The sequence below is a fragment of the Megalobrama amblycephala genome, linkage group LG6 (assembly GCF_018812025.1).
Source record: "Megalobrama amblycephala isolate DHTTF-2021 linkage group LG6, ASM1881202v1, whole genome shotgun sequence".
Taxonomy (NCBI): domain Eukaryota; kingdom Metazoa; phylum Chordata; class Actinopteri; order Cypriniformes; family Xenocyprididae; genus Megalobrama; species Megalobrama amblycephala.
Genome location: NC_063049.1, coordinates 24,509,688 through 24,525,505, shown reverse-complemented (window position 1 = coordinate 24,525,505; position 15,818 = coordinate 24,509,688). Strand labels below are relative to the sequence as shown.

General features: G+C 38.2%; 1 protein-coding gene across 9 annotated transcripts in view; it reads right to left on the bottom strand.

Moving 5' to 3' along the window:
* gli2a (GLI family zinc finger 2a) overlaps nt 1-15,818 on the bottom strand; it is a 91,771-nt gene that overhangs the window by 12,435 nt on the left and 63,518 nt on the right. For 7 of the 9 annotated variants that reach the window (XM_048193519.1, XM_048193517.1, XM_048193515.1 and 4 more), the window contains 4 exons: nt 13,878-14,057; nt 2,719-2,920; nt 2,399-2,600; nt 298-408 (listed from right to left, as the gene is read on the bottom strand). In XM_048193519.1, the coding sequence (XP_048049476.1) occupies nt 298-408; nt 2,399-2,600; nt 2,719-2,920; nt 13,878-14,057 (695 nt within the window). The remainder of the gene's footprint in view (nt 1-297; nt 409-2,398; nt 2,601-2,718; nt 2,921-13,877; nt 14,058-15,818) is intronic. The other 2 variants (XM_048193520.1, XM_048193522.1) reach the window with 1 other exon arrangement.

Sequence of the window (15,818 nt, the reverse complement as noted above, 5' to 3'; positions counted from 1 at the left end):
AATAACTATTAACTAATGCTTAACTAATGCTTCATAGTGTGCAGTTATTATAAAGTGTTACCAAAAAATCTATTTGTTTTATTCAAATGAATGTGCCACGAAGATATTCAATGAACAAAAACTTAAATTTAGGGCTGTTTGTCAGACAAAGCTATTGTTTGGCTCCAGAAGACTTGGAATATAAAGCAAAAATCATATGGACTATTTAATGAAACTTTAATAGTTCTTTTGAGTCCATTTCAAAGCTTGAAAACCTTAAGATGACCTAAAGTGAAACATGAACATGATCCCACAAACCTGAGAACCAGGTGAGATGGGGTGGGGTCCATCTGCTTCAGTCTTCACCTTTGACCTCTTGAAGATCATAGGGTTGACAGTGCTGCTGACAGCAGGATCTCCACCAGCATTCTGCAAGAGAGCAAGGAAAGAGTCATTGGAGACACCATGTCGACGGTTTGGCTGCTGGCATGAGTAGCGATTTCACGCCTACAAAGGCACCATGCTCCAGATGCCATATTTCACAAAGCAACTTGCCGCAGAGACTAAACAGTTTAGACTGCACTATGAGCATCTGTCAGATAGAAATATGAAAAGGAAGAAATTATTACACCCAGAGAGCGACACCACACTTTGATCCTCAGATGGATTCATAATTCAACAGACAGTCTCCCTCTGAACACGCTGAAGTGGGGGTGCCTTTCCTTCCAACCACTACAGTATGGCAGAGGCCCATGTTTTCTATTAACTCAATAACCCTGACATGGTTTGCTCAAAAGTGAAGGAAATGTGTTTCTCATAACTATAGAGTGTGTATGTGTTTTGGAGATCAGCAATAAAGCTTGAATGAAAACTGATTTGGTGAGTGTCTGGACGGAGTGAGAGCAGGTACGAGGAATTTTATATTCTGGATGACCACAGAGTTTACATGGAAGTGGCAGCAGCTCTTGACAGCCATGTATAGAATCTGATAAATAATATAAAAAAAAAAATGGGGGATGAAAAATGAAATGAATCACTTCAGATTAGCATGAATTTTCTGTTTTTTTTTTCTATGTTGGTTAGTGCTGGTGGACCACTATAGCCATACTATTCACCTCTGCCATTATTTAATGTTTAAAGTTAATCTTTAAGAACACTAACAATTAAATCTTAGATATCAAAATAAACATCCATCTTCATGCAGTTAATTTTACTTAAAAAACAATAGTATAGAATTCCATCTTCTGCAATTATTGATTATTGGCCCTAACATGAAAGTAATTATTGGCCTATCTGTATTGAAATCAATTATTTATTGGTGCATCCTTAAACATTAAACACTACCGTTTAAAAGTTTGGGGTCAGTACAATTTGAAACTCTCTTATGCTCGCTAGGTTGCATTTATGTGATCAAAAATACAGTCAAAACAGCAATATTGTGAATTATTACAATTTAAATCTATTTTAATATATTTTAAAATGTAATTAAAGCTTCAGTGTGTAAATTTTAGCGGCATTTAGAGGTGAGGTTGCAAATTGTAACCAAAGGCTCACCCCTCACTTTCGAAGCACATAGAGAAGCTACGGTGGCTGACACAGGACAAAGATGTCATCGTCTGAGACAGCAGAGAGTAGCCAGTAAAGCAATGAGGTTTCTTTACAAAGATAAATTAAGAGATTATTTTTACTTAATTATTCAATAAAACGATATGTTATTGTGAATATTATTGTTACTTGTTCATCATTGTGTCAGTGTTTTATTCGTTGAGTTTAGCTGGCTTTTTTGCACAAAGAAGAACAACAACATAGTGAAAAAAATTGCTCTGTAAAGCAGTTTGTCCATTTAGGGCTACTGTAGAAACATGGTGGCGCAAAATGGCGTCTTCCATGTAAGTGGACCCACGGTGTATGTAGAAAGAAATGGCCCATTCTCAGGTAATAAAAACATAACGGTTCATTATGTAAGGTCTTTATACACCACTAAAAACATAGTTATGTATATTATATTGCATTTCTGTCAGTAGATCCTCCTAAAATTTACACACTGCACCTTTAATTCCTTTGATGGCAAAGCTAAATTTTCAGCAGACACTCATCAGTGTCACATGATCCTTCAGAAATCATTCCAATATGCTGATTTGGTGCTCAAAAAACATTTCTTCTTATTATCAATGTTGAGCAGTTGTGCTGCTTAATATTTTTGTGTGATACTTTTTTTTTCAGGATTACTGTCACTTTTAAACAATTTAATGATTTCTTGCTAAACAAAATTATTAATTTCTTTCAAAAAAAAAAAAAAAAAAAACTTACTGACCCCAAACCTTTGAACAGTAGTACATATTCTGAACATGAAATGTCCTGCTTTCTCAAGACCTCTGGAACCCTGAGAACATGTATGGAAACTGCTGTATAAAATCACCTGGCTGGACTCTGTGTTGGTGTCGGCGCTGCTGTTGTTGGTCAGAACAGAGGCTGCCACCAGCGTCTGTTGCCTGGTACTGAGGGAAGGAGAAGGCTGCAGAAGGGGGGGAGTGTGTCCAAATGCATTCAGACCTCTCTGTTGGGACAGCAGCTGGTGGTATGCAACTGGTGTGATAGGATGTGGGAATGTGAAGGACGGACTGAGATGTGAGAAAAAGGGAATAGTCACATTTTGTGTTAGTTCAAACAATGGGCAACCTGCAAAAACATTTACAAGGAAAAAATCAACACAGACGAGAGGAATGGGCATTCCTGTACCTGATGGCCCCGACGGAGAGGTGGCCGTAAGAGCTGCTGGCAGCCGAGCTGGAGCGGGAGTTATTGATGTAGGCCACCAGAGAGTTGGGCGAGGTGCGGATCATGGTCTGCAGGTCGATGCTGGCATCCGAGACAGGAGAGATGGACAGCGCTCGCTTCCTGCTCACCCTCGGCGTCAGTCTGGGACTGGGGAAACGGGACACTGGAGAGAAAAGACGCTTTTTTCACTCTCACCTTAAAGAGATCTGTTCAATTCTCTTTATCTCCAGAATCACTCCTGTGTTGGCTTGCATACAACTCACTGAATAATTTAACAGCCTAATCATACCAATCTCACCCAATGAGTTGTTCTGCAGAATGCCAAACAGATGCTATTTAACAACATTGATCAGAGTGTAAAATCAGGCAAATAAGCAAGCAAATGGAAAGGAATGCTGAACAGTCTACTTTTTACTTCAAGGAGATTTGATTAAGATTCTTTAGGCATGCCTTTCTATTGATAATTATCTGTGTGTTCCTGTGTGTTATTCATCTTCAAAAATAGCAAAGATAGATTTGTTAACAATTCCGATCAAAAGTTTGGGGTTGGTAGGATTTAAAAAAAAAAAAAAAAAAAAATTTGACAAGTCTCTTTATTCCTGTGATGGCAAAGCTAAATTTGCAGCATCATTACTCTAGTCTTCAGTGTAACACAGTCCTTCAGAAATCATTCTAATATTATGATTTGTTGTTTAAGAAACATTTATTAGTATTATCAATGTTGCAAACAGTTGTGCTGCTTAATATTTTTGTGGAAACTGTGATACAATTTTAAAGGTGCCCTAGATTCAAAAATTGAATCTATCTTGGCATAGTTGAATAACAAGAGTTCAGTACATGGAAATGACATACAGTGAGTCTCAAACTCCATTGTTTCCTCCTTCTTATATAAATCTCATTTGTTTAAAAGACCTCCGAAGAACAGGCGAATCTCAACATAACACCAACTGTTACGTAACAGTCGGGGTGTACGCCCCCAATATTTGCATATGCCAGCTCATGTTCCCAACATTATGAAAGGCATTAGACAAGGGCAGGCATTAACGTCTGGATCTGTGCAGAGCTGAATCAACAGACTAGGTAAGCAAGCAAGAACAATAGCGAAAAATGGCAGATGGAGCAATAATAACTGACATGATTCATGATAACATGATATTTTTAGTGATATTTGTCAATTGTCTTTCTAAATGTTTCGTTAGCATGTTGCTAATGTACTGTTAAATGTGGTTAAAATTACCATCATTTCTTACTGTATTCACGGAGACAAGAGCCGTCGCTATTTTCATTTTTTAAACACTTGCAGTCTGTATAATGCATAAACAACTTCATTCTTTATAAATCTCTCCAAAAGTGTAGCATTAGCCGTTAGCCACGGAGCACAGCCTCAAACTCATTCAGAATCAAATGTAAACATCAAAATAAACACTGTACTTACGCAATTAGACATGCTGCACGACGAACACTTTGTAAAGATCCATTTTGAGGGTTATATTAGCTGTGTGAACTTTTTTTATGTTGTTTAAGGCAAGCGCGAGCTCTTGGGGCGTGGAGCACGAGAATTAAAGGGCCACACACCCTGAATCAGCTCATTTCTAATTATGCCCCAAAATAGGCAGTTAAAAAAATTAATTAAAAAAAATCTATGGGGTATTTTGAGCTGAAACTTCACAGACACATTCAGGGGACACTTTAGACTTATATTACATCTTTTTTTAAAAAGTTCTAGGGCACCTTTAAGGATTCTTTGAGGAAAAAGAACAGCACTTACAGTTGCCTATTTGATATAGAAATCTTTTGTAAAATTTTAAATATTCTCTACTTTACTTTACTGTGACTTTTGATCAATTTAATGCACCCTTACTGAATAAAAGTATTAATTTCTTTCAAAAAACAAAAACAAACAAAACTTACTGACCCCCAACTTTTGAACAAGTTCAACACTCAATACAGACATTTATATTTACAATTTATTGAAACTAAGTTGCAAATGTTGATGTCAAAAAATTATGTCACAACCATATCCACATTCACACTTGATAATTATAAGGGCAAAAAAGAGGGTGGAAAATTACAAAATTACCCTTCCACAAAATGTAAAAACTATATAATTTGACTTTCCATTTGCATTCCAACTGCTAAGTGTTGACTTAAAGTCTGTGTTTCTATGTGCATGTGCCATGTGCTCTGAACTGTAGTAAACAGGTGCTGTGAATTAAATAGTGTAAGAGGACAGAGAACAGCAGTCGGGCAAGGAGGCTTTTTTGCCCTTCAGGGGGGCATCAGCAAAGGTGCTACAACAGGAAACATGTAATGGGTCCATTAAACTACACACAAACATGAGCACCTCACAAAAAAACCCTCAACTGACATTTCAAACAGACGCCTGTCAAACTCTCACAAATCCACAGCCTCCAACCAGTTAATTACTCCCCTGCCATTCTTTAAGCAACAGTTTTGATGTGCATTGCAAACAGCAACTATTATAGGTTGTTATGCTAAATATAAAAGAATGAGATTTTGACATTTGATTCCTCAGTGCTATATTTAAAGGTAAAATGTGTCATTCTGCACCATTACATCAAACAGAAATGCAAAAATGTTAAAAACAAATACCATATTACCATACTACACTTACTATTGTCCAGTAAGAAAATGTCCTGTATGTGTGGGATATCCAAAACACCTACTACATATGCCAAAATGAACATGAACTGTGTGCAATAGAGCTTAAAGGTGCCCAAGAATGCTTTTTCACAAGATGTAATATAAGTCTAAGGTGTCTCCTGAATGTGTCTGTGAAGTTTCAGCTCAAAATACCACATAGATTTTTTTAAATAATTTTTTTTTAATTGCCTATTTTGGGGCATCATTAACAATGCACTGATTTACACTCGGCACCGCCCCCTTAAATCGTGTGCTCCCTGCCACACGAACTGTCGACTATATTACAGCGCATTTACAAAGTTCACACAGCTAATATAACCCTCAAATGGATCTTTACAAGATGTTCGTCATGCACGCTGTATGCATGCTTCGAATTATGTGAGTAAAGTATTTATTTGGATGTTAAAGTTTTATTCTGAGTGAATTTGAGGCTGTCCTCCGTGGCTAACGGCTAATGCTACACTGTTGGAGAGATTTATAAAGAAAGAAGTTGTGTTTATGCATTATACAGACTGCAAGTGTTTAAAAATGAAAATAGCGACGGCTCTTGTCTCCGTGAATACAGTAAGAAACGATGGTAACTTTAACCTCATTTAACAGTACATTAGCTACATGCTAACAAAACATTTAGAAAGACAATTTACAAATATCAGTAAAAATATCATGATATAATGGATCATGTCAGTTATTATTGCTCCATCTGCCATTTTTCGCTGTTGTTCTTGCTTACCTAGTCTGATAATTCGGCTGTGTGCAGCTCCAGACGTTAATACTGGCTTGTGTAATCCCTTGAACATGGGCTGGCATTATGCAAATATTGGGGCGTACACCCCGACTGTTACGTAACAGTCGGTGTTATGTTGAGATTCGCCTGTTCTTCAGAGGTCGTTTAAACAAATGAGATTTATATAAGAAGGAGGAAACAATGGGGTTTGAGACTCACTATATGTCTTTTCATTTTTCATTTAGTTGTATTAAAAAAAATTCTCTCAATTGAATTATACCAAAAATTTCAAATATACCTAAAACCCCTAATAGATTCTGTCTAGGAACACGTACGATTTGCTGTGCAACTGCCACGTTGATGGGACGGCGTGTGGCAGCACTTAGCAGGCCGCGGCCCACAGAGTAAAGAGAACAGCAGGGGGTAGCAGCGTCTGGCCTGCCCTCAGCTGCCGAGTCCCACACACTCTGCAATGGTCTGTTTTTATAGGCAGTGTCTCTAATTTGCGAGCATGTTGGACTGAGCTGCAGTGGTGACAAGACTCCCTTCCTATACAACCAAAAACCTCCGTTCCAAAACACCAGAGTCCTGCCTGTAGCCGGACAGCAGACATTTGCTTTGGCAGTAGCTATTATCACGGGACCTTAAACTGTTCCCCCTGGCTATGCCATACAAATGAGTTCAGCACTTGTTTCCCCCTTCTTTCCATTCATAATCTTTAAGCATTCCTGTGTAAGCAACTCAATTAGAGGCTGCAAACCCCTTCACTTCAACAATGAGTGAAGGAGCAGAGCTGGATTGAGCCATCGGTAAAACAGAGGTCTGTTCAACCTATTATCCTGCTGTTTTGGGCATCAGGCAGAGTCTGGCTGAGAGCCGGAGGTTGTGGTGATTTATTTATTCACATGTTCATCTATCCAGAGGGCGTAAGGCCAGCATTTCCCATCTCACCCATTGAGAAGCATTGAGTGAGACTTCTCATAACATTGCATGTGCAATAGATTCACTGAAAGTACACAAAAAGGGCTTAAGGAACGTGCCCTATTGAGTAAAAACCCATCTGGGTGTGATGGGGAAATGTTGTTTTTAGTGGCGACTATGCTTTCAATCGGCGTGTCGCCCTGTCAGACGCAGACCATAATTAACATGTAAAGTGCACGGCATTGGCATGCACATGCACTTGGCTCAGCAATGGAGCGTTTCAGCAAGACGTGCACTCATAGTCGACGCCGACTCCTTTCATTGTTTGCCTCTATTTGTTATTTTGGGGCCTGTTGGGGCAAATGCGTTTGGCGTTCACATCGTTGGCAGGAGGAAAGTGATCTTCAGGAGTGAGTTACAAGTATTCAAAGCTTTTTGGGTTTAAATTCAAGACGAGATGATGATCCATCATTCTTGTGTCTTAAGAGTTTACTCTTACCTTTATAAGTCATGAATGACTGATGTGGGGTTACATACTAAGCATATTTAATGACGAGAGATTTGTTTTAAATACTCCTAACGGCACCAAAGTCTGTGCATGTCAGCTACTGCACGAGTGAAAAATGGCAGTATTCTTTACCCTGTACAGTATATATTTATTTCAATTTGTTTGTTAAAATAATAAATAAATACTATAAAAATTATTGATAAAAAAACAAACAAAAAATAATTAAATGTATTATTTATATAAAAACTATTTATATCAAATAAAAAATAAAATATTTATAGCATACAAATACTGAGATTTTTTTTTTTTTCAGTTTTCAACTCATATTTATAAACATAAATCATAGATAAAAAGATAATGTTCAAAATATAATAAAAAATAAAACATTTATCAAATAATAATAATAAACAAAAACATTTATAAGGTGAAACAAAAGCTGAGACTTGATTACAAAAAAAATATAAAATATAAAAATAAAATAAATCAAATCCACTCATGCAGTTACAATTCATGTATTGTAGTGGGATCTTATAAGTGGATTTTATCCAAAGTGGAGTTTGTAGAAAATACAGCTTTACAGTGAGGTTTACAGCTATATGAAATGTCAAAATGCTTATTTTGCCATACAGTGAAGTCTATAACAACATATTCAACGCTGCATGACTCCAGTTAGCGTCTTGGTTTGACCCAGTAGTGCGTGTAAAACTGCCGAATGTCTAAATAAATTTACAGTGCTGCGCATGTTGGCTCTAATGACAAGTTGGACAGATTTTCCATGTGCACATTTTTCATTTTTTACAACAACGATCACCATTTACAGGAAAACCTGAACCTTCTCTCTCCAAGTCAGCTAATGGGGAAATGGGAATCATGAAGGGAAAAACAAGAGGGCCACTTTGTGCATGCTGAACACTCACTCTTGTGGAGGGTCTGCTGAATTTATTAGAACATAAATTGATTTTTAAATACGCATACGAATTTTATCGCCACACCATTCCAAGACAAACGCTAGGCTCTGCAATGCATATTTATCAGGACTTTGCTCTACTGAAGGGCTTGCTTTATGCCACCATGCCATGAGCTGACATCAGCCATCAATGAAAGCCCTGTGTCTGTGGGTTGGTGTGGAGAGCCGTGAACACCTGAGTGCCCAGAGTGAGACCACATCAAGCCAGGCGGACGAGAAGGGCAAAGACACAAGCCGGGAAGGGGAAAGCCCTATGCTGTGCTGAGCTAACAAGCCTCACTAAACAAACTGTGGGTAGTCAGCTCCGCGGCGGCCAGAGTTAGCGGTCAGAGATGCAGGAACTCTCATGACCGACTCATTACAGTCATTAAAACGCAGAGGTCTGTGTTTGATTAGTGATTGGAAGTAATTGGGACATGTGATGTGAGAGGGTGTGTGGGGCTGGACTGTTTTATACACAGGTGAAGACTGAAAGACTTCAATTTATTTGATGTGGAAAGTTTTTTTTACACAATTTTTCGCCGACTGTAGTAAATTAAAGTGGTGTTGAAATTAAGTGTTTCTACGATGTATCGTGATGTGGACATGGACGATTCTGCATCGATGCATTAACAGAACATAATTGATTACCTATAGTCTACTGACGTTTCTCTAAATTCATTCGTCGCATACGTGCTTCTCGCACTAGCATAAAATGGCGAAGGGAGGCGAAACACAAAGGCGAATAATAAAAACTGCACCCACTATTTTAACATTTACAGCGTGTGAGAGTGTGCATGCGAGTGTGTGTGTGTGGGTGCACGAGCAAGTTTGTGTGAGCGTTATTGTAACTTAAGTGCACTACTTGACAGTTTCATACGCTTTTAGTATTTACTAGTTCTAAATGCTCCTGTCGTCTGCTGGGTTCAGACTTAAAGGTGCCCTAGAACTTTTTTTAAAGGTCCTGTTCTTCGTGATCCCATGTTTCAAACTTTAGTTAGTGTGTAATGTTGTTGTTAGAGTATAAATAAAATCTGTAAAATTTTAAAGCTCAAAGTTCAATGCCAAGCGAGATATTTTATTTAACAGAAGTCGCCTACATCGAACGGCCAGTTTGGACTACATCCCTCTACTTCCTTCTTTAATGACGTCACTAAAACAGTTTTTTGACTAACCTCCGCCCACAGGAATACACAAGAGTTGCGTTTGTAGAGTGTGTTTGTCGCCATGTCGTCGAAACGCTGTTATTTTCATCCCGCAGTCCAATCACCGGGTCTGATTCCGGCTCAAATTGATAGGGTAAAATTAAAGACATGTTTACAATAACACTGAGCGCGTGCATCTCCACGTTATGGTAAGAGGCGTGACCTTTCCGGGCAAGGTTCGCTAAGCTGCTGTCGAATCACAACACAGGAACCGCTGGCACAATCAGAACTCGTTACGTATTTCTGAAGGAGGGACTTCATAGAACAAGGAAGTCATCAGCCCGTTTTTATGACAGTGGAAACAGCGGTATACAGATAAGTAAATTATGTGAAAAATACTGTGTTTTTTTACACGCGAAACATGAACACATGTTATATTGCACACTATAAACACAATCAAAGCTTCAAAAAACCACGAAAAACGGGACCTTTAAAAAGACGTAATATAAGTCTTAGCAATATATATATATAAGCAATGGACACTTCCTCTCTCAAGATCCATAAAGGTACTAAAAACATATTTAAATCAGTTCATGTGAGTACAGTGGTTCAATATTAATATTATAAAGCGACGAGAATATTTTTGGTGCGCCATGACTTATTTAGTGATGGCTGATTTCAAAACACTGCTTCAGGAAGCATCGGAGCACAGATGAATCAGCGTGTCGAATCTGCTGTTTGGAGCGCCAAAGTCACGTGATTTCAGCCGTTGGCAGTTTGACAAATGATCTGAATCATGATTCGACACACTGATTCATTTATGCTCCGATGCTTCCTGAAGCAGTGTTTTGAAATCGGCCATCACTAAATAAGTCGTTATTTTGTTTTTTGGCGCTCCAAAAATATTCTCGTCGCTTAATAATATTAATATTGAACCACTGTACTCACATGAACCGATTTAAATATGTTTTTAGTACCTTTATGGATCTTGAGAGAGGAAATGTCATTGCTCCCTATGAAGGCCTCACGGAGCCATCGGATTTCAACTAAAATATCTTAATTTGCGTTCTGAAGATTAACGAAGGTCTTACGGGTGTGGAACGGCATGAGGGTGAGTAATAAATGACAGAATTTTCATTTTTGGGTGAACTAACCCTTTAAATCGAATTGTTGACATGATAATCGTAATCTAACTGAATCGTAAGACCAGTGAAAATTCACACCCCTAGTAAATTAGTTAGCTATTTGTACTTGCCAAAGTTATTATCGTTAACTAAAACAAAAAAAAAACAAAAAATTGTTACATGAAATAAAATAGATAAAATCAAATATAAAAACCAGCAGTTACGAAAGCATCTCATCTTAGCGATGTGGATATGTTTGCATGAGCTCTGCAATTCGGCACTCCAGTCACGTCATGTCACGTTTATTTATACAATAGACTGCTTTAAATCAAGCATCTTTACAGTATTAAACACGAAAAGTGTCAGTGTAGAAGAAATGAACCGAAGAAGATTTCTACATCAAAGGCAGCGGAGCCTCAAGGGGCTCGCACACCGGACGCGAAGCTCAGCGCCGCGCAACGCCGCAACATGTCTTAACATTGTTTTCTATTGTTTTCTGGGCGCCACGGACAGCCGCCGAATATCGCCGCCGGTGTGCGTACACTCATAGAAAATAATGTGTTCGAATTTTAAAAACGTGTCGTGGCGCTGCGCGGCGCTGAGCTTCGCGTCCGGTGTGCGAGCCCCTTCAGAGCGCACCTACCTATTACGTAATCGCCACGGGCCAATGGTAGATTGAAGGCGTTTACCTTTTAAACTCCATAAAATGAACTCCAAACAAACCTCACTTTAGCCTGATTTTGTTCAAAATGACGTCACACCAGTTCGTTCTTCGATTTCACTTGAAGTATATTGAAGGTCTTATGGGTGTGGAATGAGGGTGAGTAATTAATGACAGAATTTTCATTTTTGGGTGAACTAACCCTTTAAGAGTTACTGTGTGTGGCTGGACTGGATCAAAGCAAGAGTGCGTGCCAGCTTGATTACTTTCAAATTAGCTATTTGTACTGGCCAGGGTTATTATCATTAACTAAAACTAAAACCATTAAAAAAAAATTTTACTTGAAAAAAATTAAATGCATGCTGATATAAAAAAAAAATATTAAAAACTTGTGGATTTGTGGCACTAAGAGTTACTGTGGGTGGCTGGACTGGATCAAGGCAAACGTGCGTGCCAGCTTGATTATTTACAATCGCAAGTTTCCTGAGCAGACACCCTATACTGACTTCCCCCTCATCCTCTCTCACAGAGTTACCCATTCACAACACTGTATTTCTCCCATAAACTCTGGATGAGAGCCGAGAACCTGCTTGGCACCGTGAGACAGACCTGCAACCTACTCGCCCTGGTTCACCCCAAAAGATTACGCAACGACATGCAATCGCGATCCTCTGGGCATCTTTTAACAATGGCACCTTATTGAGCCAGGAGTAATCAGTACCTTACAAGATCAAGAACATACACCCGTCCATTACATGACTAATTGGATCACATTACAAAGAAGCAGAAGGGGGTACATAGCTGCCATAACACATCCTTGAAAACAAAGAGCAGAGATGAAAGACCTGGCATTACAGCCATAGCAAAAAAAAAAATGTCTCCCTCCAAACACTGTATTTCCCTTTTAAGGCAAGGTTGGAGGGTAGTCGAATGTTACTTATAATAACACATCACACCTGCAGCCCAATCTGAATTAGAAGCTGTAACAGAAACGCCTCGTAAATTGTTGAGATGGCTTATGTTTACAGCCGCTTGCCACGTGAGTCATGTTTTATACACAGGTGAAGATTGAAAGACTTGTTCTTTGATGTAGAAAGCTTCTCATCTATTATTTTTTTACACAATTTTTCACAGAGTGTAGCAAATTAGATAGCTATTTGTACTGGGCAGGGTCATTATTGTTAAACATATTATTTAAAATAAAATAAATTAAATGCTGACTGAAATTAAATACATATATAAAAAAATTAAACGTATTTTATTTCAGCCAGATGCCAAGGCAATATTTTTTTTTTTTTTACTTTCGTTTAGTCTAACTTGAAGTACTAAAACAACTAAAACTTTATAAACAAAAACTAATCAATAAAAATTAAAAACTATATAGATCTTTAAAAATATAAAAAGCTAATAAAAAAGACAAACAAAATGACAAACTTTAATTAAAAATAAAAAAAAACTGAAAATATAAAAATAAAAAAATTCTATAATAGTATAACAACGATATTAAAATAACATTGGTACTGACTGCATCTAGTTATGGTCCTTTAAATAAGACTGCATTTTTTTTTTTTTTTTTTTTTTGATGATGATGATGATGATGATGTCTAAAGTTTCAGCGCTAATAGTGGCACTAAACAGAATTGGAAAAATAATCTCCAAACAGGTTTTCCATACACTCCCCCTGTTTGTCCTGCTCAATTTACAGGAAGTCCAAATCAAAACACCATTGGTTGAGTTAGAAATTGACATGTCGGCCCATTTAAACCAACAGAACAATATTTTGAGAGCACCACAAAGCCACAGTGTTTACATTCTTGGAGAAGCAGGGATCCACATAAAAAAAAAAACTTTACCAGGATTGGGAACCCCTAAAGTATAGTAAAAAAACATGCGCATATTTAACTGCATGTTGCCATATGAACAATGAGTCAGTGATCAGATTGATTTAAAGCCCACAAAATATTCAACGAAAGTATGTGAATGCAAATGCTTCTGGCTACAATAACTCATTTTTGTGTATTGTTGCATTCCGAAATGTCTCAGACAGCAATTCAAGCATGTGTTGCTTTCTTAAGGGTTGCTATAATAGATACTGGAATTAGCTTTGCATGAATTAGTTAAATTAATGTAAACTGATGACTGCTAGAAATCTGACTACGCCACAAATTATCACAAAGTTTTCCTTCTTTACTTCTAATATTTATTAGATTTGACGTTATTGCCACAAATGTATATTTTGTCACATTTGCGACTATTTTAAGTTGCAGTTTGGGATGCTGGGAAATCAATGCTTACTTATAGCTCTCTTCACATTAAACAAAGTTAGAAGAAAGCATTGCAACACACAAAAAAAAAACAATTGACCTTTAAGGTGACAGTATGGATGTAGTATGTTGGTTAGTGCAGTACTTGCGGAGTGTAACTCACTGTCCACTGGGCTCATGTAGTCAGGGAGATGAGCAGCCGCGGCCCCCGTCTGCATGAGTAGGTCTCCATAAGGGCTGCGGTGACTGGCGATGAGGTGATAGTACTCTGAGGGGTTGGCCCCAGGTGGGGGAGGGGGCAGGCCAAACAAGCTCCGCTCCTTCAGGTGTTCATGGGTCACTGCTAAGACAGAGAAGAGTTTAGTATTTCAGGAGTCACACACAGAGATAGGGGAGATTAGGATTAGACACAGGGCCTAAAATTAACACTCGCCAAGCAACAAATGTGAGTAAAAATCGGTGTTGACGAGTATATGTAACAGTATCAATCACCAGTTGGACAGTAACATTTTTATGAATTTTAACAATGCAAATATTGTGAGAACATGAACGAGAGAGAGATGACGTGCCAGTGCTGCACCTTCTCGAAAGTGCAAGAAGACACGAAAAGGAACTCAATTCATTTCTTGCACGCTGTGTGGGTATTTTTGTGCACACATATCTGAATACCAAATTGAACTCTCTTTCATGTCTTCTTGTGCTTGAACAGACATATTCAAACAAAATTACATCAAAATCCCATCTTGGCAAGTATCCTCGTAAACATAGTCAGTTATGTCTTAAATGAACGTAAACAGCCGAGAAAGAAAACGCATGTGTATCAGTGTATTGGATCCGTGCATTAGCTCTTAAAGTGACAGCAGCCTAACATTCCTGCAGCCGTCTGTTTTTAATTAGATTCAAACAAAATCACACTGCTCTTGACTGAATAACTTTTGTAACTTTAATAACAAGTTGTCACATGACCCTATACAGTATTTAGATATGGTATACTGTTGCTTATGATAGATGTACATGAGAAAAGTGGTAAACATTTCTTCAATTTTTAGTGTCAAAAAATACTTACCATTTTTTAGTTCTAAAAACACATAAAACTACGTAAATTATAGGGCTAAAGATTAGCCATGAATTATTCAATGAAGCATTTTGAGTCCCAGATGCTTTGGGGTAAGTTGTGTCAGTGGCTAAACTAATATTGATAGTAAGCTTTGCCTTCAAATATGAAATATTATTACAAATACTGAGTAATGTTGGAAACTGTCTCCCAAAAATGAAATTTCATTTTTGTATTTATATGATCAAAAATACAGTAAAAACTGCTTTTCAAAATAACTGTTTTCTATTTTAATATACAGTTTATAGCAGACATTTTGAAAGTTACCTAGAAGTAAAAAGTGGCACAGGTCTCTTTGCTCTCTCCTTCCCCTTAAACTCCTTGCCTAAACTTTAACACCTGCACCTAGTAAACCCCAATCTAAAGGTGTTAAAGGCAATGCATGCAAGCAATATATTTATCTTTCTGTCTGCTTAGGTCAGATAACCATTAGTGCCTCCTACGTTATTTCCGTAACATTCGCCTACGACGAAGAAATAACAGCAGTTCACACCCATGCTCTTTAAGTTATGGGACGCTCAGGAGGGGGGTGGATGGGGGGGGGGGTTTCCCACCTCATTCTTGCCTGCTTGGCCATTCATACCATAACAGCTCTATCAGGAACAATTAGGCCCCAGCGAGGTTAAAAAAGAACAGGCGTGTGTTTGTGCTGGATTCATGGCAGAACAAGGCCGTTTATTTTCTCCACGCTCGCCGGATCGTATAACGACATCCCCAGAGGGGCTCAGAAACGGTGTGAGGAGGGGTGCAGCAGAGACTGTGGCTGAAAAAGCCCTGAGGCAGTGGACCAATGAAGGCAGATCAGCAGTCAGACACTGCTCTGGGGCTTGGGACATCTTCAGTGATCTTTATCAGCCATTCTCTATGGACCTTCTGTTAAACGGAGAATATGATTGACTTCTGCAAGACTGAAGCTTTGTCACAAAGTTAGTTAGTTGACTTTATAATGTGCAGACACAATGAATGTAGGGCTAAAAAAAAAAAAAAAAT